Source organism: Pipistrellus hanaki (assembly GCF_964339955.1).
Source record: "Pipistrellus hanaki genome assembly, chromosome: 3".
In the NCBI taxonomy this organism is placed as follows: domain Eukaryota; kingdom Metazoa; phylum Chordata; class Mammalia; order Chiroptera; family Vespertilionidae; genus Pipistrellus; species Pipistrellus hanaki.
The window spans coordinates 73,208,333-73,234,475 of record NC_140505.1 but is presented as its reverse complement, the minus strand read 5'-3'; the positions used below and the strand labels follow the sequence as shown (position 1 = coordinate 73,234,475).

General features: G+C 38.4%; 1 protein-coding gene across 1 annotated transcript in view; it reads left to right on the top strand.

Annotated features, from left to right (window-relative positions):
• Nucleotides 1-1,787: 1,787 nt before the first annotated feature.
• Nucleotides 1,788-26,143, top strand: part of SUGT1 (SGT1 homolog, MIS12 kinetochore complex assembly cochaperone) — a 59,058-nt gene continuing 34,702 nt past the window's right edge. Inside the window, exons 1-10 of the mRNA XM_084876570.1 lie at nt 1,788-1,948; nt 2,043-2,100; nt 6,964-7,054; nt 7,973-8,042; nt 8,663-8,733; nt 13,593-13,646; nt 20,393-20,409; nt 22,972-23,006; nt 24,796-24,892; nt 25,627-25,734. Coding sequence (XP_084732696.1) covers nt 1,911-1,948; nt 2,043-2,100; nt 6,964-7,054; nt 7,973-8,042; nt 8,663-8,733; nt 13,593-13,646; nt 20,393-20,409; nt 22,972-23,006; nt 24,796-24,892; nt 25,627-25,734 — 639 coding nt within the window. The 5' untranslated portion in view covers nt 1,788-1,910. The remainder of the gene's footprint in view (nt 1,949-2,042; nt 2,101-6,963; nt 7,055-7,972; nt 8,043-8,662; nt 8,734-13,592; nt 13,647-20,392; nt 20,410-22,971; nt 23,007-24,795; nt 24,893-25,626; nt 25,735-26,143) is intronic.

Sequence of the window (26,143 nt, the reverse complement as noted above, 5' to 3'; positions counted from 1 at the left end):
ATAACCTTTTGAAGTCCCCAAAGCACTTTATTTCATCCCTAGCTCAGGATGTCTTATATACCTCAATCCTCCTTCCTATCTCTGAATCTGTCAGGTATGCATAGTCCCTGTCTCTCATTGTATGTGGTGTTCCCATGCACATAATATTAAATTTGATTTTCTCTTGTCAATCTGCTTCCTGTTAATTTGATTTGGCCAGCCAGAAGAACTAGAGGAAAGAAAGGGGCATTTCCCCCACTTCCCCACCCCTGTAAAACAGCAGCGGTCTCCCAACAACTGTTCTCATTTTCCCTTTAATCATTCTCCCCCATCCTCACCCACCCTCAGCCTCCTGGGCGGCGGTGGGGCAGAGGGAATCCCTTTAATCATTCTCTTTTTAAAACGTGTTTTATTGATTCCAGAGAGGAAGGGAGAGAGAGATAGAAACATCAATGATGAAAGAGAATCATCCCTGGACAGCCTCCCGCAGCCCCCCTACTGGGGATGGAACTCAACTGGGGACTGAGCCAGCAACTACCCCCACCTGAAAGAGTTCACGTTATAGTTTATAACACAAATCTTATCCAATTCCATTCATTCTAATTCATCTTTTGAGGCTCACAGGATTCCACATCTTTGAGAAATCCATTCCTATACCTAATATTCCCCTAAGTGACCCACCTTGCTATGACATGACTATTCTCCTTCTTTCATTTTACCACTTAGAATAGCTTTGGTTTAAGTTTGTTTAGCGCATTAACAGTTTTGAATCCCAAGGCTTAGTTTAGATTTTGGGTGTAAGAATGTGACCAGACATCCTGATTTTTAACAATTTGTCCCGAGTTTTGGAAAGAATCTTTTAAATCTTTTGGACTTTTTAAAAAAGCTGTGGGACGCGGGACAAATTGTTAAAAATCGGGACTGTCCCGCCAAAAGCGGGACGTCTGGTCACCTTAGTGTAAGAACACTCACGTTCAGTTACTTGTTTATTTCTACTGGCTGAGCCGCTGGCTCCCACTCCCTCTTGCTCCTCCCACCCCTGGCCGGAGTCTTTGCTGGAAGCTTCTTCTACCTTATCTGCCAGGGACAAAGACCGGGGAGGGAGAGCCTAAGCGACTAGGTTGGAAATAAAGCGGCACTGAGACTTCAGCCCACCTTCTTCCTTTCAGTGCCTTCCGCAGGAACAAGTGTTTTTTTTGTGTGTTTTTTTTTAAATCTGGGAAGCTAACTGGGAAGGAAACCTGCGCCTGCGGCTTGCATCTTCCCCCGCCCCGGAACCAAAAGCCTTGGGTCTGTCTAGCCTCTGCGGGGCACAACGACTTCCGGCGAGTTTTTCAGGGTTCCCAGCACCAAGATCCTGGGAGTGACCCGCTACCATCCGGGAACTTTCACAGAACAGCAAATGACTTCACGGGGCACGAAAGGCTTAACTGTCTCCAGTAACCATGAGAGTGTGGTGGACGTGACAATGGAGCGCGAATGTGGCTTGTTACTAACAGGCATTTAAGCGCCCCCAAACGCCACACGGTCCCGAGCGATGACAGTATATTACCAAAGCCCTTTTTTAAGCTACGAACCCAGAGACCTCTGTCAGAGTGCAGGCGCGTGACCTAAGAGGGCCAGCCGAGGCTTCCGTACAACCAAGGCTTCGAGGGGCGGGGAATAGGAGTGCTGGTCACCGGAAACGGGCTGGGCCGGGAGACTCGGTCCTCCGAGGTCCCGGCGAGCCCCGCGCCTGCTTTCTGCCTCCCTCCCCTCCTATGCTCCCTTCCGGTCCTCTCCCTCCGCTGCACGCCGGCAGCGTGGCTGCTCGTTGGCTACTTAGAGCGGAAGCTGGGTGCGTGTCCCTCCAGAAGTTTCCCCCTTGGGCGGCGGCGGAGCTGGTAACCTCCGTAGTAGCAGCTGCAGCAGCACAACATTGACTCGCAGAGATGGCGGCGGCTGCAGCTGGACCTGCAACAACCCAAAGGTGTGTGTTTCTTCTTTTTTTGCTATTTATTTTTCTCTCTTGCTCCCCTTTCCTTGGTCAGTGCGCCCTGCTGAAGTCGTTGCTTTCTTGGCAGGTTTTGCCCGAGCTTCTCAGATGCTCTGATTGACGAGGACCCCCAGGCGGCCTTAGAGGTGAGAGAACCCGGCTCAGCCTCCTCTACTCTTCCGTGAGGAAGGCGGCGACCCTCCCCGCCTCTTCCCAGCACACGTCTTCCTTCCTGGGATTGTGTGGGCTTTTTCAGCCCTCGTGTAGACAAAGTCAGCCGCCTCTTTCGCTGTTCTTTAGTGACTTCGTTAACCCAGACCCCTGTTCTTGCCTCCTCTCGTTCCCAGACCGTCTCTTCACCCTCGCAGGTCTTTAAGAAAAACGTTGTCTATTTCTGTGTTGACATCTATAGTTGACCTAGAAGGTGTTTTTTTTTTTTTTTTTTTTTTTTTTTTTTTTTTTAATGACGTTTGACTAGACGAAGAAGTGAAATCTAAGCTTGATGATGTTTAATTCGTTTTTTCGTTTGATAGTCATTCTTGCCGTTATTATGTACCAGGAGATGTGCAAGGTTGTATATGCCCTGCCACTGTTCATTATCGACTCATTTGTTTCTTCATCAAAATATTTTTTTGGAGTTTATGTGTGCGAGGCGCTGATTGCTGTTAATTAAAGCCGTATTTATATACTTAACTGACTTGAAAAAGCACTTTGTGTTTGTATGAAGTGAAAGGCTATAAAGCTATAAAAGAAAGTAAAAGGGCAAGAGTTAAATAATACAAAGTAATGAAGAGAGCCCAAGCTAAAGATGCACAGAGGCAGTGGGTCACAAAATTGAGCCAGGGGTTTTTTGCTTTGAATACTAGGACACACTGTTATCTTGTTATCCTATAACATACCTAAGGTTAGCAGTTTGAGGCGAGAGAATCTTTTTTTTTCTTTTCTAAATATATTTTATTGATTTTTTTATAGAGAGGAAGAGAGAGGGATAGAGAGTCAGAAACATCGATGTGAGAGAATCATCGATCAGCTGCCTCTTGCACACCCCCCACTGGGGATGTGCCCACAACCAAGGTACATGCCCTTGACTGGAATCGGACCCGGGACCTTTTGGTCCGCAGGCCAACGCTCTATCCACTGAGCCATACCGGTTTCAGCGAGGCGAGGTGAGGCGAGGCGAATCTTTTTCCTACCTATAACTTCTAAAAATAATTTGCCACATGGTGGTAGAGCCTTTCTGAGGAGGTGAGGTTTGAGCAGAGACATGTGGGAATGAGCTGGGGCGCTTTGGAGAAAGCATTCCAGGCAATGCCAGGAGCAGCAAAAAGACCCATTCCATTAGAGAGGGGAGAAAAAAGTATGATGAGGAGGAAAGGAAACCCGAGCTAGGTCCTAGTGCCTCTCAGAGCAGAATATGTATTTTCTGAATATGAAGGCCTTCAAATAAAGTGGTTGGTTAATCAGTTGTACTATAATATTTTCTAGTGAGGCCTCTGGGATCAGTAGTAGAATATGTTTCAGGAGCTACTGAGAACTTTTCTCCACAATTCCTTATGTCAGCTAGATAGTTACTTTCAGAATTTGTTATGGTCCTCTTAGGCTCAGAGCCTCCTTTGGAAAGGTGTTTGTAAAGGATATTGGTGTCTTTATCTCACTTGTTTTACCTTTTTTAATCCTCACCTGAGGATATTTATCCCATTGATTTTTTTTTTTTTAGAGAGGGGGAGAAACAGAGAGAGAAAACATCAATGTGAGGGACACACATCAACTAGTTGCCTCCTGCATGCACCCCAATTGGGGCTGCGGATGGAGCATGAAACCGAGGTACCATCCTTGACCAGAGTAGAATGGGAGACTCTTCAGTCCGAAGGTGGGAGTTCTAATTACTGGGCCAAACGGGCTAGGGCTTATTTTACTTTTTTTTGAAGTATGACATATATAGATAACACAAATTTAAAGTTTGCAGCTAATTTAGTTGTTTTACATACATATGTGTATGTCACTCACTTCTACGTATATAATAGAACACTTTCATCCTCAAAATTCTCATTCTTCTTCCCAGCCAATAATTCTCTGCCACGAGACAAACCTTATTGTGACCTCCATCACCATCAATTAGTTTTGCTTGTTCTTGCGCTTAATACAAACAGGATTGTAGACTAGGTACTCAGTTGATTATAAGCACTCTGTCTTGCTTTAAACATGTGTGGGATTCATTCATATTATGTGAATCCTAGTTCTTTTTCATTGCTGTGTAGTATTCCATTGTATAAATGTAGCACAATTTATTATAACAATTGGCATGGAATGAGACTGCTTGGTTCGAAATCCTGGTTTCATGATAACTTTGTAACCTCAGGAAAGTTCCTGTTATCACTCTGAATCCCCATTCCTGTCTCTACAAATTGGAACAAAATAGGACTTTTGAAAGATTTTTTTATGAAGATAGGTAATGTAAGATATATGTTGGGGCCCCTGTTCTGTTGTTCTGACCACACCAGCTTTCTATTAAATATATTTTATTGATTTTTTACAGAGAGGAAGGGAGTGAGATAGAGAGCTAGAAACGTTGATGAGAGAGAAACATCGACCAGTTGCCTCTTGCACACCCCCTACCAAGGATATGCCAGCAACCAATCTACGTGCCCTTAACCGGAATCGAACCTGGGACCTTTCAGTCCTCAGACCAACGCTCTACCACTGAGCCAAATCTGTTTCGGCTGACCACACCAGCTTTCTTTCCGTTACTTGAATTTGTTCTGCTTAATTGTGTTGAGCAGCGTTTGGACTTGGCAGTTCCTTTTGCCTGAAATATACTCATTCTCTCTTGTCCTATCACATGTTTTACTTGAAATGCTCATCACCTTAGATTTATTGTCTTCTCTGATCATCCTATATTTAATTTGTGCCCTAATTAATTTTCCCTGGCCAAGTAGCTCAGTTAGAGTATTGTCTTGATGTGCCAAGGTTTTGGGTTTTATCCCTATTCAGGGCACATTCATGAATCAACCAATGAATGCATAAATAAGTGGAACAACAAATCATTGTTTTTCTCTTTCAGAAAAAAAAGGGGGAGGGGGCAGGAATTTTGTGTATCTTGTTTATTACTGTTGTGTTCTTAGTGTAGTGCCTGGGAAGTGGTAAATACTCAAATGTGTTAAATTACTCTTAAAATACTTGCAACAACTGTGAGGTGAATATTTGCATTTTCTAACAAGGAAGCTAAAGAGATTTAATTTGCTCAAGGTTATATGGTTCAGAAGTGATAAATCTCTGGGTTTAATATATTAGGGTCATCTTTTGGAGGAGATGGTAGGATTGAGGGTGTATGATATAATGAAAGGTTTGATACCTAACTTTGAAGTAGCTGACCCAGAGATAACTTGAGAGCATAGCTGGTTAGCATAAGCATGCATTGGTACCAGTTCTGCATGGTTATGTGGTTTTTCTCCATCACAGCTTAGGTAGGGAGAAGGGTTGATATTGTTTATCATCCACAAATGGGGATTAGCTGTGGCTGGAAGAAAAGAGAGAATGGAGTCAAATTGGGATACCCAGAGCTAAAGGACTTCAAACTTTCAGTCAGTTTGAGCAAGACTACTTTTGCTTTTAACAACTGTTTACCTGTGGGTAGCATTTTATTTTTTTAATTCAATTTATTGGGTGACATTGCATTTTTTAGTAGTCATCTCTTTATTTTAATTTATTTTTTCATTAAAAAAATACTCTCATTGTTGAGAGTATTAAAGGTGGTCCCCTTTTGTCCCCCATTGCCCCCCTCCATACAGTTCCTGCCCTGTCCCAGGACTTCACCAACCTATTTTCTGTGTCCATAGGTAATGCATATACGCATGTAAGATCTTTGGTTAATCTCTTCTTCCTCCTCTACTCCCCTCCCCCTCCCTCTGATATTCGTCAGTCTGGCCCATGTTTCCATGTCTCTGATTCTATTTTATTCACCAGTTTATACTGTTCATTAGATTCCTTGTTCCTTTTGATTTATAGATTCAATTGTTGATAGATATGTATTTATTGCCATTTTATTGTTCATATTTTTATCTTTTTCTTCTTCTCCTCCTCCCCCCCTCAGCCCTTCTTTCTTCTTTTCCCTCTCCCCCTCCCTTCAACATTTCATGTAATACTGGTTTGGTGATGATGAATTCTTTTAGCTTTTTCTTATCTGTGAAGCTTTTTATCTGACCTTCAATTCTAAATGATAGCTTTGCTGGGTAGAGTAATCTTGGTTGTAAGTTCTAGCTGTACATCACTTTGAATATTTCTTGCCACTCCTGTCTGGCCTCCATAGTTTCTGTTGAGAAATTTGCTGACAGTCGTATGGGCGCTCCCTGGTAGGTAATTAACTGCTTTTCTTTTGCTGCTGTTAAGACTCTCTCTTATCTATGGCATTTTAATTATGATGTGTCTTGGTGTGGTCCTCTTTGGATTCCTTTTGTTTGGTGTTTTGTGCACTTCCTGGACTTGTAAGTCTATTTCTTTCACCAGGTAGGGGAAGTTTTCTGTCATTATTCTTTCAAATAGGTTTTTAATTTCTTGCTCTCTCTCTTCTCCTTTTGGCACCCCCATAATTTCAATAGCCATACATTGACTTTGCTCCAACCAAATGAGTCACATGGCCAGGGCTCTTTTTTATTTTATTTTATTGGACAGCTTCATATTTTCTAAGCAATTCAAATTCTGTATGATTTTGAGTCTTCTCCACATTAGAAGGAGAAAAATCTATGATGGTCAGTGTATATCAGCCAAACTCTTCAGAATAAATGAGGTGATAATTACCATTTATTGACTTTCTACTGTAAGCCAAGAACTGTGAGCTTACTGGGGAGAAGGCAGGAGAGGGGTAGGTATTGATCCTCTTGCAAAGTAAAGCTCCTGGCTTGTTTCTGTTATCTTTGCTCCAATAGTTTATTTGATTAAAAAATCATATTTAATTAGAATTCAGTGACTTTTTAAAAACAGATTACTTACACTCAATATGTTTGTGCTTGTAGGAGCTGACTAAGGCTTTGGAACAGAAACCAGATGATGCACAGTATTATTGTCAAAGAGCTTATTGTCACATCCTTCTTGGGAATTACTCTGGTAACTTTTCTTACAAAGTATATTGTTTCTTCTTTAAGTGTTACTTATAAAATTTGCCCATGATACAATGAGTAACGTAAAATAGAGGTTATCTTTGAGAGTTTTTAAATTGGTCTTTCATACAAGATGAAGTAGCTGAAATGTGACAAACATTATGTTATGAAATACTCATTTAAGTTTTATGGATATCCCTCCTTCAGTGGGTAGAGAATTTTTTTTTTTTAATATTTTATTTTTTATTTTATTGATTTTTTCACAGAGAGGAAGAGAGAGGGATAGTTAGAAATATCGATGAGAGAGAATAATCAATCAGCTGCCTCTTGCACACCCCCTACTGGGGACGTGCCCGCAACCAAGGTACATGCCCTTGACCAGAATCGAACCCCGGACCTTTCAGTCTGCAGGCCGACGCTCTATTCCCTGAGCCAAACGGGTCCCGGCTAGGTAGAGAATTTATACAGATTTCATTTGTGGTTATTGAGTGTGCTAACAGATTAGCATCATATTTACTGTTTTATAGAGTATTTAAATGAAATGTTCTTATTTGCATTTTTATAAGAAATGTATTTATTACTTGTTTAACTTTAATTAGTCTAGATAGAAAATCTGGGTAGGGAAAAATTAAATACATTAACTCAAATTGCATGAATGATGTTAATGAGAAAATTAGGTGAGCTTTGTAAAACACAGCTTTATTCACTGACTGAGAGCTTTAAAAAGGAAGTTAAATACTAGACTAATAGGAAGATATGAGGGTAATATTTATTGGATTATATCTTGAATTAGCTTTTCCTAATTTAAAACCACTTGTTCATTTGACCAACTTAAAAACCTAAACCTGATTCAAATTTTATGTGTAATATTTGTTAGGATCTGTAAAAAGCTGACTAAAAAAACATTTTTTTCTAATGTATATAGATGCTGTTGCTGATGCAAAGAAATCTCTTGAATTTAATCCTAATAATCCCACTGCTATGATGAGAAAAGGGTATGCAACAACTATTCTTCTTGTTGGATCTGGACAATAGATATGTGTTTAAATTGTTGAATGAATTAGTAGTAAGCTTTATATAAATAGTAAATTCTGTATTTATACATTGTATAGCTGAGATAGGATTCAGTTTTAAATATAATTTATTTTTTTACTTTGTATTAACAATATGTAATAGGAGATGTATACTTAGTATATTTTAAAACAGTGATGATTTAAGTAACTGCACAGTATAGATTAAACTGTTCATTATTTGGAATTTACTGCCTTTGACTAGAGAACATTTATTCCTCAAACAAGCTGGACACGAGGCTACATTTAGTGCTATGAAAACTTAGTATCTGTTTCTTATTTTTGTATCCCAGCTTGCTTCTGTTGATGGGACTTTTCTTTAATTAAGAAACTTCTTTAATTTCTTTGTATAAGTATGTTTTGGAATAAGCAAGTGTATACAATTAAAATAATGAAATCCCTTCTGATATGGATTCTAAAATTGGATGTTAGTGGAATTAGAAGTTACATAGATTACTTTAGAAAACAATAGTAGGATATATTTAAGAAAGAATGTTATTTTTTATCTTGTGTGTGTGGCATTTGTTTTTAATATGTTCATACAGGATATGTGAATACCATAAAAAAAACTATGCTGCTGCTCTGGAAACATTTACAGAAGGACAGAAATTAGATAGTAAGTATTGGAATTATATGTTAATTCATTTATTTCTCTTGTTTCTTAAATACTGTAGCTGAATTTTGTTAGTGTAATCTCAATTATAGAAACCCAATTCCATTGTTTTTCCTTTTAGTGGGATTTTGTGTTGATTGCAGAATTTGGGTTTACTTAAATATTGATTAAAGTGGCCTTTCTTTAGTATTTAAATCCCTGATAAACTTTACCTTTAGAAGCTATTTTTTCCTAATGGATAAGTGAAAGTTTAATTCTTTCTGATGTTCAGAAGTCTATTTAAGTGTTATTCAGATAACTGATACAGGAAATCTTACAACAAAGATTGAGAAGTGAAGTGTTAGTTTAAGTAAATTATATAGGGCACGGAAGAAACATGGAGCTTTGAGAGTGTTGTATTTCATGTCTTTTAAAAAAATTTTAAAAATTTAGTGAGAGGAAGGAAGAGAAGAAACAAACAAGATGTGAGAGCGAAACATACGATAGCCTGCCTCCTGCACATCCCTACAGGTGCTTGAACCCAAAATCTGGGCATATGTCCTTACTGGGAATCGAACCAGTAATCTTTAGGTACACAGGACAATGCCCAACCAATTGAGCCACACTGACCAGGGCTAAGGTCATCTTTTTAAAATTTTTTTATTTTATTGTTTGTTTGTTTTTTACAGAGAGGAAGAGAGAGGGATAGAGAGTTAGAAACATTGATGAGAGAGAAACATCGATCAGCTGACTCTTGCACACTCCCTACCGGGGATTGTGCCTGCAACCAAGGTACATGCCCTTGACTGGAATCAAACCTGGGACCTTTTAGTCCGCAGGCCTATGCTCTATCCACTGAGCCAAACTGGTTTTGGCTAAGGTCATCTTTTTTAGAGAAATGCAGCTTTTCCCTGCCATTTGAAAGTAGAACCATATCTATGAAACTTTTTATAAGCCAAAATGATATAAAGTGAAGGAAGTAATTATCCTATATAATAAAAGCAAATTATTCCCTCAAGCAGGGGGATCCTCCAGGAGTTTGACCATGGGGTGGCCCCAGCCGGGGGAAGGGAGTGAGGCCCCAGCTGGTAGCCGGCAGCCGCTACGGACCCTACCAGTGCACAAATTTCATGCATTGGGCCTCTGGTCATTGATATATATGTAAACATTTTTGAATATTCTCAACCCCAAAAAATAACCTACCAAATCATACCAAATAACACCTACAACATAAAATAACAGTAGTAGATAGTAAAAGCAGCAATGATATGATAAATACACAGCCTGTAGAAAGTAGAAATAATATTTGTGCTTAGTAGTTTCACTTATCAAAAAGATTCAACTGATTTCTCATGAAGTATATGATAATAGGATACCACACTTTGTACACCCATCACTCAGGCAATAGACTTCATTTCATCTATTACTGGGTGTCAGCTACTTTGTTATTAGCAGAACCAATAATCACTTTGGCACCTTTCAAGTTTCTCTCTGTGGTGGACACAGGCAGGTTCAGTGTACATAGAATGTTTTTATTTTGTTCGTCATAATCAAAATCCTTAATTATGTTTGATTTTATGCTAAGTGCACAAACACCCTTACAAGCTCTCATACAGTTTTCTAATACCTAATAGATACACAGAATAAATAGAGCTAAAGCACAGGTGTGTACAGACAGAGTTTAAAAGTATGGAGAGTTGATGCTGAGATGCTGATTGTATTTCCTGGGGAAGGTGATTGGTCAGGGCACTCTCGCTGTTTGGGGTGCACACTACCTCTATAATGGCTCGTGCAAAACAAACAGTGAATGCTGTTTTCACTTTTTGTGAAACAGATTGGAGAGGGTGCAGGCTGGGCTGAGGAACACAAACCCCTGTGCATGAATTTCATGCACTGGGCCTCTAGTAGAAGTAATTAGAGCCAAGAACAAAAAATATGCAAAATACTAAAAGACAGTGGTTATAAGTAATCTCATAGATAATTGTAGACTACATAATCGTAATAATGTACTGTTATTTTATCTTCATCTTACAATAGAGTGTTATCACAATTCTCTAACGCAATGGCTCCTAACTTCCTGATTTCAATTTTGCTCCCTGGGGAACATTTGGCAATGTCTGGAGAGATTTCTGTTTATCATGACAAATGTGTGTGTTTGGGGGGAATGTGCTATTTACATCTGGTAAGTAGGGATGCACAGGACAGTCCCCCACAACAGAGAAGTATCTTGTCCCAAATATTAGTAGTGCTGAGCTTGAGAAACCCAGCTCTAAAGTATTGTATGATTATATTTTTAAAAATTTACTCTGTACTGCTTTGAATATTTGTATTTGTGTTGTGTATCTACTCGAGAAACGGCATTAGGCCAGATTTTGCAAATGGAACCTACAAATTAGGAAGGAAGAGATCTAGGCAATAGGAGTTATTCCCAGGTGTGGTACGTGAATAATATGGCTGGCTATTCAATTAGCAAATCACTCAGCGAATTCTAGAGTTCAGTTATCTAGTGCCTTGATGCGTGTTTGAAAACCCTAAAGCAGTGGTTCTCAACATTTTTAATGCCGCGACCCTTTAATACAGTTCCTCATGTTGTGGTGACCCCCAGTCATAAAATTATTTTTGTTGCTACTTCATAACTGTAATTTTGCTACTGTTATGAATTGTGACCCACAGGTTGAGAACCGCTGCTATAGACCCTAAGACCATCAGAAAACACAGATATTTACATTATGATTCATAACAGCAAAATTACAGTTTTGAAGTAGCAATGAAAATAATTTTATGGTTGGGGGTCACCACAACATGAAGAACTATATTAAAGGATTGCGGCATTAGAGGGGGTTGAGAACAACTGCTAAAAAGATATGAGTCATTTCATCTTCTAGATTTCTAAGCCCTGTTTCTTTTTTAATTTTTTAATTTTTAATTTTTTTTAACTTTCTTAATTTTATTTTAAAATATATTTTATTGATTCTTTACAGAGAGGAAAGGGGAGAGATAGAGAGCTAGAAACGTCGATGAGAGAGAAACTCGACCAGCTGCCTCTTGCACACCCCCTATCGGGGATGTGCCCGCAACCAATGTACATGCCCTTGACAGGAATCGAACCTGGGACCTTACAATCTGCAGGCCAACGCTCTATCCCTGAGCCAAACCAGTTTCGGTGACTCACAATATTTTTTAATAAATATATCTTTATTGATTTCAGAGAGGAAGGGAGAGGGAGAGAGAGAGAGAGAAACATCAATGATGAGAGAGAGTCATTGATTGGCTGCCTTTTGAATGTCCCCTATGGGGGTTGGAGCCATCAATCCAGGCATGTGTCCTTGACCGGAATTGAACTCGGGACCCCTCAATCTGCAGGCTGACACTATTTACTGAGCCAAACCAGCTAGGGCTATGACTCACAATATTAACCCCCCACCCATTTATATGGTAGGAAGTTTGCCTTATTTATTGTGATTACTTTGAATAAAAGGTTATTTAAATCTAGTATTTTGATGTAATTATTCCTGACTAGAATGAATGTGTGGGTCTGTATTAAGACCTGTATAGTTACATTCCACTTAGAAATTAAATTATAGAATTAGAAATTATTAGAAAGCTTTATTCTAAGAAATTTTAATTCTTATTCTTCAGAATTATCTTGCCTGCAATTAGTTTGAATTAGTGAACTTTTATTTAAGAGTACTTTTTTTTTTTTTTTTTAAATATATTTTATTGATTTTGTACAGAGAGGAAGGGAGAGAGATAGAAACATCGATGAGAGAGAGTCATCGATCAGCTGCCTCTTGCACACCCCCTACTGGGGATATGCCCGCAACCAAGGTACATGCCTTTGACCGGAATCGAACCCGGGACCCTTCAGTCCCCAAGCCGACGCTCTATCCATTGAGCCAAACCGGTCCCGGCTATTTAAGAGTACTTTTAAGCCCCAACTAGTTTGGCTCAGTGGATAGAGCATTGGACTGCGGACTGAAGAGTCTCAGGTTTGATTCCGGTCAAGGGCATGTACCTTGGTTGTGGGTACATCCCCAATAGGAGGTGTGCAGGAGGCAGCTGATTAATGTTTCTTTCTCATCGCTGTTTCTAACTCTCTATAAAAAATCATTAAAAATATATTTAAAAATAAATAGTTAAGTATTTTTTAAAAAAAGAAGTTTTTTTAATAATTTTTCCTAACATATTTTATTAGATTCTTTGATTTTAGAGATTGTCGTTGTTCTGAACCTTCAGAAGTGAATAATTTATATACATGATAACATTGCTATCTGTAAACACACAGTTCACTAACTATAGATAGTTCTTGGCTGCCTTGGAACTTGGAATGAAAAAACTTCACAAAGTATAAAGATGCTTCTTGGTGTTCGTAGGATAGGCATGGTAAGGAGCCACTGAGAAAATAGAATACAGAATAGGTAGATAGCTTCATTGGAGAGCAAACTGGAGGTGAGAGAGGCTTCTAGACAAGGTTCCAGCTCCTGGTTATTAAGCCTCCTTCCCATCCTAACACTTTGGGAATCTCCTTTGGGTCTGATTTTGCTTTGTGAGAGAGGAAGAAGCTCCTTTAAGAGGAGAGGGGTGAGGGAAAATGTAGGTTATATCTGGAAAATGGTAAAGTTGACTGGTAAAAATTAAATTTAAAAAATTTAGAATTCTTTAGGATGAACAGTTCAATGTTAAGCCTGTTGGTATATTTATAGCTTTAACATTAGGATTGCTGCAAGCTCTGTTAGGATAGGTATTTTTGTCTGTTTAATTCACTGCTGAATCCCCAGTGCCTAGAGCACTGTTTGGAACATAGTAGGTAGTCAATAAGTATTTCTTGAATTATATGTTAGATTTGCAGATGACTGATTTTATAGTCAGTCTGCTCTTTCTAGGTGCGGATGCTGATTTTATTGTCTGGATTAAAAGGTGTCAAGAAGCTCAGAATGGTAAGTATGTAGGTTTCTCATGATCTTTGAATTTAAAAAGAAGTAATGGTTAACATATTTTATTTAATCAAATTTGTCTTTTACTTTATAACTTGTAAATAATGCACATTCCCTTAGATAGGAACTTCCAAAGGAATTCTTTTGAAAAAAAATTTATTACAGCTTTATTGAAATAGAATTCATGTTCTATAAAACTTACCCATTTAAAATTAAATGGTTTTTAATATGTTCACGGAATTGTGCAACCATCAAAAAAAAATTGTGCAACCATCACCATAATCAATTTTAGAACATTTCAACACCCTCTAAAGCAGTCTCGTGTTGTGGTGACCCAAACCATAAAATTATTTCGTTGCTAGTTCATAACTGTAATTTTGCTACTGTTATGAATCATAATGTAAATATTTGTGTTTTCCAATGGTCTTTGGCTACCCTGCTAGAGATTCTCAACCTGTGGGTCGTGACCCACAGGTTGAGAACTGCTGCTATATAGCCTAAGACCTAAAGAAACTACTCTAAAGAAATCCCATAAATCTTTAGCACTCTTTCTTCTCCACTGTCTCCTAACCCTATTGCTCCCCAGCCTTAAGAAAGCACTAATCTACTTTCTGTCTCTATGGCTTTGCCAATTGTGGAGATATATATATATATATATATAAATATATATATATATAAATATATAAATATATAAATATATAAATATATAAATATATGTGTGTGTGTGTGTCTGTATAAATCTATGTACATAAAAGGCTAATATGCAAAGTGTCCCCTCGGGAGTTCAACTGGGAGTTTGACTACTCACTATGACATGCGCAGACCACCAGAGGGCAGTGTGGAATGAAGGAAGGCTCTGGCCGGCAGCCAGAAGGCCCCGATTGGCCCTGTTCGCCACCCAAGCCTAGGGACCCTACCCATGCAGGAATTTTGTGTGCCAGGCCTCTAGTTTCATATAAATGGAACCATGCAGTATATGGTCTTTTGTGACTGGCTCCTTTACACTTAGCATAATGTTTTCAAGGTTCAAGTTTCAGTGACTGACTTTAAAAAATAGGAATAACCTGTAAAGTGCTAGACCCTTCTCTTTTTGTTGATGGGTTGCATCCTCCTGGAGGGGTGTCATGCAACCACACAGTTTGGGCCCTGTTTCTGTGAACAGGTTCTCTCCTCATTCCCTTCAGTAAGTCCCTGACAATGCCCAGGTCATTTGACTCCTACTCTCCCAAGGAGCATCTGAGAAGCTGGTTTTTGCTAAAGATACTTTTTTATCATTAAATTTTTTTTTCAATTATAGTAGACGTACAATGTTATATTAGTTTCAGTTGTACACCTCGGTGATCAGACATTATATAACTTATTGGGTGATTATCCCAATAAATCTTGCATCCATCTGACACCATGCATAGTTATTAGAGTATTATTGATTACATTCTTTAGTCTATACTTTATATCCCTATAACTATTCTGCAACAACTAATTTGTACTCTGTAATATATTCACCCTTTTCACTCACCTGCCCAATGCCACCTAACCCTCTAATCTGGCAACCATCAAAATGTTCTCTATGTTTATGAATCTGTTTCTGTTCTGCTTATTTATTTTGTTTTTTAGATTTAATGGTTGATAGATGATTGTTAATTAATTGCCATTTTGATCTTTTTTTCCTTTCTTTTCTTTTAAGATTGCTGCAACTTTTTTAAAACATATATTTTATTGATTTTTTTACAGATAGGATGGGAGAGAGATAACAGACAGTTAAAAACATCAATGAGAGAGAAACATCGATCAGCTGCCTCCTGCACAACCCCCACTGGGGATGTGTCCGCAACCTAGGTACATGCCCTTAACCAGAATTGAACCCGGGACCTTTCAGTCCGCAGGCCAACGCTTTATCCACTGAGCCAGTTTTGGCTGCAACTCTTTTTTTTTTAAAAATAAATCTTTATTGTTCAGATTATTACAGGTGTTCCTCTTTTTTTTTTCCCCTCTATCTCCCCTCCACTCGATTTCCCACCCCATCCCACCTCATGCCCTTACCTCCCACTACTGTCTTCATCCGTAGGTGTAAGGCTTTTGTCCAATCTCTTCCCACACCCCTCAGATCCCATTCCCCCTGAGAATCGTCAGTCCACTCCCTTCCTATGTCCCTGATTCCATTATATACACCAGTCCATTCTGTTCTTTAGACTTTTTATTCACTTGATTTTTAGATTCACTTGTTGGTAGGCATGTATTTGGTGTCTTCTTGTTGTTCATAGTTTTTATCTTTACCTTTTCCTTCTTCTTCCTCTTCTTAAAGAATATCATTCAGCATTTCATGTAATCTTGGTTTGGTGGTGATGAACTCCTTTAGCTTTTTCTTGTCTGTGAAACTCTTTGACTGAACTTCAATTCTGAAGGATAGCTTTGCTGGGTAGAGCAATCTTGGTTGTAGGTTCTTGCTATTCATCACTTTGAATATTTCTTGCCACTCTCTTCTGGCCTGCATAGTTTCTGTTGAGAAATCAGCTGACATTCGTATGGATACTCCCTTGTAGGTAACTAACTGTTTTTCTCTTGCTGCTTTCAAGATTCTCTCTTTGTCTTTTGCCGTTGGCATTTTAATTATGATGTGTATTGATGTGGTACTCTTTGGATTTCTCTTGTTTGGGGTTCTGTGCATTTCCTGAACTTGTAAATCTATTTCTCTCACCAGGTAGGGAAAGTTTTCTGTCATTATTTCTTCTAATAGGTTTTCAATATTTTGCGCGCTCTCTTCTTCTGGCGCCCCAAAAATTCTGATGTTGGTACACTTAAAGGCTCCTTACATTATCTTTATATTTTTGAATCCTTTTTTTCTTTTTGTTTTTCAGGTTGGGTATTTTTTGTTTCCTCGTATTTCAGATCTCTGGTTTGATTCTTGGAGTACGTTGATCTACAGTTGAGTTTCTATAAATTCTTTATTTCAGACAGTGTATTCTTAATTTCTGACTGGTCCTTTTCCTTTTTTTTTTTTTTTTTTTTGGCATTCTCATTAATAAGATCCTTGAAGTTCTCAACAAGTTTCTCAGCAGTGTTTAGAAGATTCTTGAGTAACCTTATAAATGTGGTCCTGAACTCCATGTTGTCCTGTAATTTGCTTTTCTCCATTGCCCCCTTTTGCGACATGCCTCTGTGTCTTCGCATTTTGGCTTCTTCCCTGTATTGATGGAGCGGCTTTGTGTGGTAGGTGACCCACAGGGGCCAGTAGCTCAGCCTCCCCAATCACCCGAGGTGGATGGTCTTGGTACACCCCTTTGTGAGCTGAGTGCAAAGTCTTGGTGTAGTTAAGCCTTGATTGCTATTGGTACTCTGGGAGGAATTGTCCTCCAGGCCAATTGGGTGTGGGGACCCACTGTGTTTATAATGGAAGTACTGCTGCGCTGGAGACACGCTTATGGTGCAGGACTTGTTTCCCTGGGGGTTTGGTGCTCACTGAGTCTGCCTCTTGAATGTGTCAGTTGTGGATGTGAGGAGTTGAAATCTGTGTCTCACACTGACCACTAGGTACACTGGCTTCTGGATCTCCAATTGGGTGCAGGTCATCTACTGTCTGAGGTCACCCTGCAGGAGCTACAGCAAGAACTAGTCTTCTCCCTGCTTGGGATTTGTAGATTATGGAGCAGTCTGAACCGGTTTGCAAGTTAGCAGTGATAGCGAAGGCCATTCATATGCAAAAGCCGCTGCTTGGAGCTTGAGTGTGTTTGTAGATTGTGCGGGGTAGAGTCTTAGGGCAACACTAGGCTAGGGCATGGCAAACAGCAATGGCTGGCAGTGAGCCATCCTGCGCCTCTGACTTTGTCCCTGCGTCTTGCGCCCTAGCGCAGCAAACAATTATTCCTCCGTGCAACTCTGCAAGCCAGCGACCCTCACTTTCAAACCCGATGGCAGACAGTCCCCGTAGGAGTTTGGGTCTTGGGTGTCTCCCCTTTGGGTTGAAGAAAGCAGTGCCCACCACCAGCCCGTCTCGCGCGCCCCTGTACCTCAGTTTTTCAGCATTTGTGCTCTGAATGTTCCCCTCTCCGTCTGGTTGTAGAACTTCCACTCATCCAGCCCTCCTATGGCTCTGTGTGATAGATGTTTTTCTTTTAGTTGTAGTTTTGAAATTGTTGTGTACCGCAGTTTAGGTGTGTTTATCTGCTCCGCAATCTTGTGTTCTGTCTTTTTCTTCTTAAAGAAGATTCTTTAACATTTCTTGTAATACTGGTTTAGTGGTGTTGAACTCCTTTAGCTTTTTCTTGTCTGGGAAGCTCTTTATCTATCCATAGATTCTAAATGATAGCTTTGTGGGTAGAGTAATCTTGGTTCTAGGTCCCTGTTTTTCATCATTTTGAATGTTTGTTTCCAATTCCTTCTGGCCTGCAATGCTTCTGTTGAGAAATTAGCTAACAGTTATGGGAGCTCCCTTGTAGTTAACTAACTGCTTTTCTCTTGCTGCTTTTAAGATTTTCTGTTTGTCTTTAACATTATGCATTTTAATTTTGTGTTTTAGTGTGGGCTTCTTTGGGTTCATATTGTTTGGGACTCTGTGCTTCCTGGACTTGAATGTCTATTTCCTTCACCAATTTAGCAACATTTTCTGTCATTATTTTTTTAAATAGGTTTTCAATTTCTTAGTGTTTCTTCTCAATTTGGCACCTCTATGATGTGAACATTGGTATGCTTGAAGCTGTCCCAGAGACTCCTTACAGTATCTTCCTTTTTTTCAAATACTTTTTTCCTTTTGCTGTTCTGATTGCTTTTTGCTTTATCTTCCAAATCTAGTATGTTCCTTAGCTTAATCTATTCCACTGTTGATTTCCTGTAATGCATTTTTCATTTCAGTTAATGTATTTTTTATTTCTTACAGTTGTTTGTTTTTATATTTTGTTTCTCTACTTTTATGTTTCCTATCTGTTTGTTGAAGCTTTCACTAAAGTCATCTCCTCTTCCCCTACATTCATTGAGCATCCTTATAAAGAGTATTTGGATTCTGCATTTAGTGAGCTTGCTTGTCTCCATTTTGTTTAGTTCTTTTTTGGCTTTCTGATCTTTTCTTTCATTTAGGATATGTTTCTTTGTCTCATTTTGGCAACCTCCCTGTGTTTCTTTCCATGTATTAGAGAGAACTGCTGCGTCTCTCTAGCTTTGTAAAGTGGGCTGACATAGTAGGTTTTCTGTAGAGCACAGCCTCCCTGATCACCCAGATGGGGCAGTCGAGGTGCACCCACCATGTGGGCACTATACCACCTTCCTCTTGCAGTTGAATCTGATTGCTGCTGACATGTCAGTGGGAGGCACTTACCCCCATGCTGCTGCTAGGGCTGGCTGCGACCTCGATCATGGTGGAGGATCAGCTGTGCAGGGGCCCACCCCATAGGACTTAATTCTGTGGGTCTCTGATGCCTGCACAGTCCCTCCCTTGGGTGTTTCGCTTCTGGAGATGGTTAGGTGGTAATGCTGCAATGTGGTCTGAATCTATTCAGTGCATATACTGGCTCTGGGGCCTCCAGGAGGTGCAGGCTAAGGTTAATTGCCACCTGTGTTCTGTCTGGGGTCACCTGGTAGGAGCTACAAAGTGATATCCAGATATTTCTACTTGTGCTTTGTTTGGAGGTGCTCAGGTGAGGTCAGGCTGATTACGGCTAGTTCTGGGCTTGGCATCCCTTAGCAAGGGGTATGGGGCTCACTGTTTTAAGATGCTGCTTGTTTTGAGAGGTTTTAGGAAAATCTGAAAAATGAGCAAAGACAGGTCATTCATTTGGAAAAGTCAATGAAAACAGCTTGGGTGGGCCAGAAAGGTGGGCCTCAGAATTATCAGTGGGGGGCAAAGAGTGAGAACCAGGTTGATGGAGTCTCAGATGTGGTCCCTGCTTGCCAGATCTGTGAGGGAAGTGCTCATCAAAGGAATAATAGCTTCTGCCAACTGCCAACAGTTTAGTCTGGGAGATAGACGCTCCTTCCCCTCTCCCCCCCCTCTTGCAGGCAATTTACTTTCTTCCCAAAAGTCTCTGTGCTGGGAGGCCTTTCAGGCTGCTGCCCTGGAGCTTAGAGCAAGTGAGTCCCGGGAATCGTGCACAGGCCCTTTAAGAGGAGCTGCCTGGGGCTCCAGCATCCTCATCTCCCTCAAGTGTCAACTCCTTCCAGTTTTTTTCAGCCAGAAGTTATGAGAACTTCTCTTCTTGGCACAGGAACTCTGGGCTGGGGGTCCTGGTGTGGGGCTGGGACCCTTTGCTCCTAGGAGGGGGACCTCTGCAGCTGAGATATCCCTCTTAATTTTTATCTGCTACATGTAGTTGTGGGACTAACCCCTTTGCCATGTCCACTCCTCTTGCCAGTCTTGATGTAGCTGCTTCTTTAATTCCCCAGATGTAGGATTTCCATTCAGCCAGATTTCAGGCAGCTCTGAATGATGGTGGTTCTGTAGTTGTAATTTTGATGTAGTTGTGGGAGTAGGTGAGTATTGTGTTTATCTTATTGCCATCTTGACAGGAATTCTTCCAAAGATATTCTGAGTTTGTTCTGTTGAAAGGAGATGTGGATGAATTTGTGTTGCAATGGTATCACTGGTACACAATTACTAAGGAATTAAAATTAAACCAGGATGCAAAATTAAACCACTTTTTTAAAATTTAGAATGATGGAGAATTGGTTTGCTTAATCAGTATGTGTGTGCCATAGAGATCATGCACATAACTTTACCTATAAATGCAGTTATCTGAAAATATTTATTTTTTATTTTTTTTTAGAGTTACAATCAACGGCGGTAAGTCCAAAGTTTTTATCTTTCATGTTTTTAATTATATTATTGCTGTGCATATTTGAGACAGGATAAAGATCAGAATGATCATTCACAGTTAAATATTAAACAATACAATTTAAATACTTGTTCATTTAGTAACTGAAATAACAATGAAATAACATTGGTGAAAAAGGTATAGACTTTTTTTATTTTTATTGTTTTTATTGATTTTAGAATTTTAGAGATATTTGAGAGAAGGAGGGAGGAGGGATAGGGAGGAAGGGAGGGGAAGAGAGAGGGAAACATGGATCAGTTGCTTTCTGCATGCCCCCTACCAGGGACTGAGCCTGCAACTCAAACATTGCCCTGTGTGGGAATTAAACCCCTGACCTCTAGGTACATGGGATGACACTCAGCCAACTGAGCCATACCAGCCAGGGTAATATAGGGATTTATAGTCGTGAAAGTTATTGGGCTCTTTTAAAGCATTTAGTGTGGTTCTAGTTGATTTGGTATATTTTAGTATGGTCAGGATGATTGTTTTCTCTTCTGAAAACCAATAATTTAGGTTAGGTAATTTCTGTAGTTACAGGGCTTATAGTATGCTAAAACTCAAAGATTAAAAGTTTAGAAATGTTTGTCTCTAACTCAGTTTTATGTTATTTTGGACATGAAAATATTCAAGTTTTTTCTGTTATTAAAAATTATGGTGTATTGGTTCAATTTTTTTTTTAACCAACAGGTTTATATATAAAACCATAGTTAAATTATGGCTAATGGTTTTTAGGAGTGATCATCTACATATTTAGTCAAGAAATAAAATGACAAGGAGTTAGGAGATATGTGTGTGGTTTTAACTCTTCATAGGCAATTAACCTTTTGGAGCAGTAGTTCTCAGCCTTGCTAATGCTGCGACCCTTTAATACAGTTCCTCATATTGTGGTGACCTCCAACCATAATTATTTTCGTTGCTACTTCATAACTGTAATTTTGCTACTGTTATGAATTGTAATGTAAATATCTGTGTTTTCCAATGGTTTTAGGCTGTATAGCAGCGGTGCAACCCACAGGTTGAGAACCACTAACAGGGTCGCCTAAGACTATCAGAAAACATAGATATTTACAGTTCATAACAGTAGCAAAATTACAGTATGAAGTAGCAACAAAAATAATTTTATGGTTGGGGGTCACCATAGCATGAGGAACTGTATTCAAGGGTCATGGCATTAGAAAGGTTGAGAACCACTGTTTTAGAGTATTTCTTTTTCATTCGTAAAGGAAGATTTAAATTTCTGTCTTCTAGAATTACACTGTGACATTGAGAAAGTCACTTAACCTCTGAGCTTTCTTCATGTGTATACTGGGCCTCATAGAACTAATCTACTCAGGCAGGCTGTTGTGGGCATCAGGCCAGTTATGTGCATATGTAGTGACTAGGTTTTTGAACATCACCAAAAGTGAGTGATAGCTGGCTATTCTTAGGTCTCTAGGCTTGTTCATATTCCTAGGGGTGATGAATAGGTAGGAAATGGATTGAAGGAATAGTTTAAAAGTTGGCTTTCTTTTCTTTTCCTAATAGTATTTTTGTCCAGGTCTTACAATATTTGGAATTGGGATTGTGTCTGAAAACAACACAGTGTAATATGGATAACAGACTGTCTAGTAACATAAACAGCTTAGTCACAGTGCATGTTATTACTACTATAGTTCAATTTAATTTTATATTGGTACTAAGATGAATCTTTTTACTTAGGGACAACTTAGAGGCCACCTAAAAGGGCAAATTCTTTCAATTTTACATCGTGTTAACTGGCACATTTGTAGTTTAGGGAAGTATGGATTGGTCAAGATTCACTTTGTTTCCTGATGGGCAAGGTAGGATGTTTGTTGTAGAGACACCATAAATGAAGTAAGATATTGTCTAGAGGGCACTGTGTAAGTGTTGCTTCATATGTTCCAGAGCAGTGTTGCCATTTTTATGCCTAAAATAAAAATTTAAAAATATATTTTTATTGCATTCAGAGAGAAAGGGAGGAGAGAGAGATAGAAACATCAATGATGAAAGAGAATCATTAATTGGCTGCCTCTTGCACACCTGCCCTCTACTGAGGATCTAGCTCACAACCTGGTATGTGCCCCTGACTGAAATTGAACCGGGGACCCTTCAGTCTGAAGCTGACACTCTATCCACTGAGCAAAACCAGCTAGGCTAAAAAAAAAAAAAGAATTTTAGTGTTTCTTTTTTCAGTTTAGAGAGTTACTCAGTCTTGGAACTTGACATTTTATATGTAACCTTTTTCAATCATACCTTTAGAAAGTTGTTTTTGTATGCTTTTTAAAATTTTATTTTAAAAGAAAAATGTTTTCATAAAACTTATAAAATTAAAAAATTCTGAATTATTCTAATTTTTGTGTGAAGCCTAATGTTATTTAATAATTATGGTACCAGGCTTTGTCTTTGAAGGAAGTTCTCATTTAGTTTATTCCATAGCAAACTATAGCACTAGGTAAATTAATAATATGTACATTTGATATACGGTTGCTAAGCTAACTTGGAAAAATCTTTTCTCTTTCAATTTGCCTCAGTCTGTATCCCAGAGGAATTCTCAGCCAAAAATCAAGTAAGTGTTTCATTTTCATAAAACAATGCATGATAAATATGCCCAAGGAGATAAAAAAACAACCCTGTTGTTTAATAATAAGCAAGTCCCTACCCTGTGATTTTAAGTGTTTCTTAAAATCGTATTATAAAAATCATATTATAGCCTGGAAAAACTAATTCCAAGGGGGTTTACTGATTAGTATTAGTACTTAAATTAATGTTAAATTCAGATCATTTGTCTGCTTTAAATTTGTTTTGTGTTATGTCACCTTTCCATATATGAAAGAGAGAATTTTCCAACTAAGTTATTAATACACAGGTAAATAAGTTGATAGTAGGCTTGATAGAATTGTAACTTGGCCTGTCTTTTATATTTGGAGTAAATTTTTTATGAGTTGAAAATAACTCTTGTTGATTACAATAGTGAATAAACATCTAACAAGTATTTGAATTTACTTTAAATTATTTATTAGCCATGTGTACAACTTGTATTCTTGTAACAGAAACACAAGGAATTGATTTGGAGCATTGCATCGTCACCGAATTTCAGAGGGAAACTGAGATGCTTAAAGTTCATTACTTGAAATGGCTTGGAAATGTTAAAATAATTTATTCATATTCTTTTTTTTTATTTTTAAGTAAAAATTTTAAACCTTTCCCAAGGATATGTTTATTGATTTGATAGAGAAAGAGAAAGAGATAGAAACATCAGTGTAGAAACATCAGTGTAAGCAAACATTGATCGGTTGCTTCCCATACACATCCTGACTGGGATTGAACCCACAACCTAGGTATGTGCCAGGACTGCAGATCGAACTTACAACCTTTGCATGGGATGACGCTTCAACCAACTGAACCATCGGCCAGGGCTAGTTCATGTTCTTTGTGGGGAGAAAGAGGATTATTCTCCAAGTACCAAGTATTCAAGGAACTTTGGTGGTGGCAGCAGGGGTAGGATACATAAACATCAAATAATTTGATTTTTGGAGCATAAACTAGTCCAACATTGATTTAATAAGTACACTGTGTACCAGGCACTGAGGTTGGTCCTGGCAAAATAATAGTGGCACAATAGATAAATAGCTTTGACCTCAAGGAGTTTATAATCTAGTTTAATTAGAAAGTGACTATTCTTTTATTTTTAGAACTTTCAGTGGGAAAGATACGCAGAATCTCTAGGCACACTAGTTTTCCCACATACCTTGAGATTGAAAAAAAATAATGTATTTAATGTTATACTTGGCTGGATTAATTAAAGTTTAAATTATTTCAATTTCAGCTCATTTGCTTTTGCTTCCCTGTGCTCAGGGCTCTTTGTTCCCAGCTTCAGTTAAGAGATCATTGAAGCTGACCTGAGTCCACTGTTACAACTGCCACTGAATGATTGCTTCACCTTTCTGAACTATATCAGTTCATTCATAAAATTGGGATTAGAAGTGTTTCTTTTTGTATTAGATTGGAACGAGTGTGTGAAACTATTGATGGTGTATAATAATTGTTAGCTGTTTGGAATAAATTTCTTTAACATTAGCACAACACCAACATATAAGTGGAAACCCCAAAATCATGTAAGTATGTAAATCCAGTGGAAAGGTTTGGGGCATCCTATACTTACCGTCTGTACTGTTCTTTCACTACAGATCATAGGAAATTAGTTTCGTGAAATGTGTATCTTTAGTTGCTGTGCTAGTTTGTTCCTTAAGGTGGAGCTATTGTTTATCAGATTGTAGTTTTTATCTTGACAAAACATAAGCAACAATAAGAAAATTAGAATTTCTGTTTTAAGTTTCTTTTTTCTTTTTTAATAGGTATGACTGGTATCAAACAGAATCTCAAGTAATCATTACACTTATGATCAAGAATGTTCAGAAGAATGACATAAATGTGGAATTTTCAGAAAAAGAGGTCATTAGTCTTTGAACTATTTTTTATGTTGAGAGTAAATACTATTATTTCCAAATATAGTATGTTGCAGAGTAATCTATAGCAGTTTATCAGATATGTCTTTTTTTTCTGAGGTTATGTGGAAAATGCTGATGGAAATCTAAAGCATTGGTTTCAATTTGCATAATTCTAAGTTTTGAGATAAGAGTATGTATATGGTAAATCTATGTTCTTCCAGATTTTTAATTCAAAGCAGAACTTGATTGACAAATATAAAAGATGTTAATAAGATGTGATTTGTTTATATTTGTGTGGTATATACTTCATGAAGGTCTACTTATTATGTAATTTATACATCTTAGAATTTACTAACAGTATTAAGTGATTATGACTTAATATCTTGGTTTCTCAGCATTTAGTAGAAAACTTTATGATAGTTAGTGATATAAGTAGATGTTTTGCCTATGAATATTTTCTTTTATACTGTGTCATTATGCTCACTATCTTCTGTTTCTTTGAGATTTAAGTATTAAGTATGTGTTTTGAAGCATTGTTTTCTGCTATTTAACTTAATTGTGTATGTGAGAATCCATGTGAAGGATGCCAGGTTTTAAAAATGAATTATTTTGAGGTTCATAAATCTGTGTTTAAAATATTCTGCAACATATTGAAGTTCTGTGATTATATTTAGTTTAAGTATTTTACCCTTCATTATATAAATTTATAAAATGTGCTGCTTCTTTTGTGTTCATTAGTTGTCTGCTTTGGTGAAACTTCCTGCTGAAGAGGATTACAATTTAAATCTGAGACTTCTTCATTCTATAATACCAGAACAGAGCATGTTTAAAGTTCTTTCAACAAAGGTAAGAAAATTGAAAAGGGTTGTCAGTAGTAATATTTTTAAAATGTAGAAACATTGGTCAACTAATTACTCATGTGATTATAAGCTTGTAAATCCTTTCAGCTACATATCTCTAAAAGGGACAGGTAAATAATGATAATTTGTGTTTGTTTGTTAATCTTCAACTGAGGATATTTTTTCCATTGATTTTTAGGGAGTGAAAGGGAAGGAGTGAGGGAGAGGGAGAGAAACATCATAGATTGGTTGCCTCTTGCACACGCCCAACTGGGGCTGGGAATCGAACCTGCAATCCAGATATGTTTTGCCCTTGACCAGGAATCGAACCAGAGACCCTTCCATGTGTGGGTTGATGCTCTATGTTTGAGTAACAATTTTCCCCTCCCTAAATTCTAGGACAATCTATCTCTATA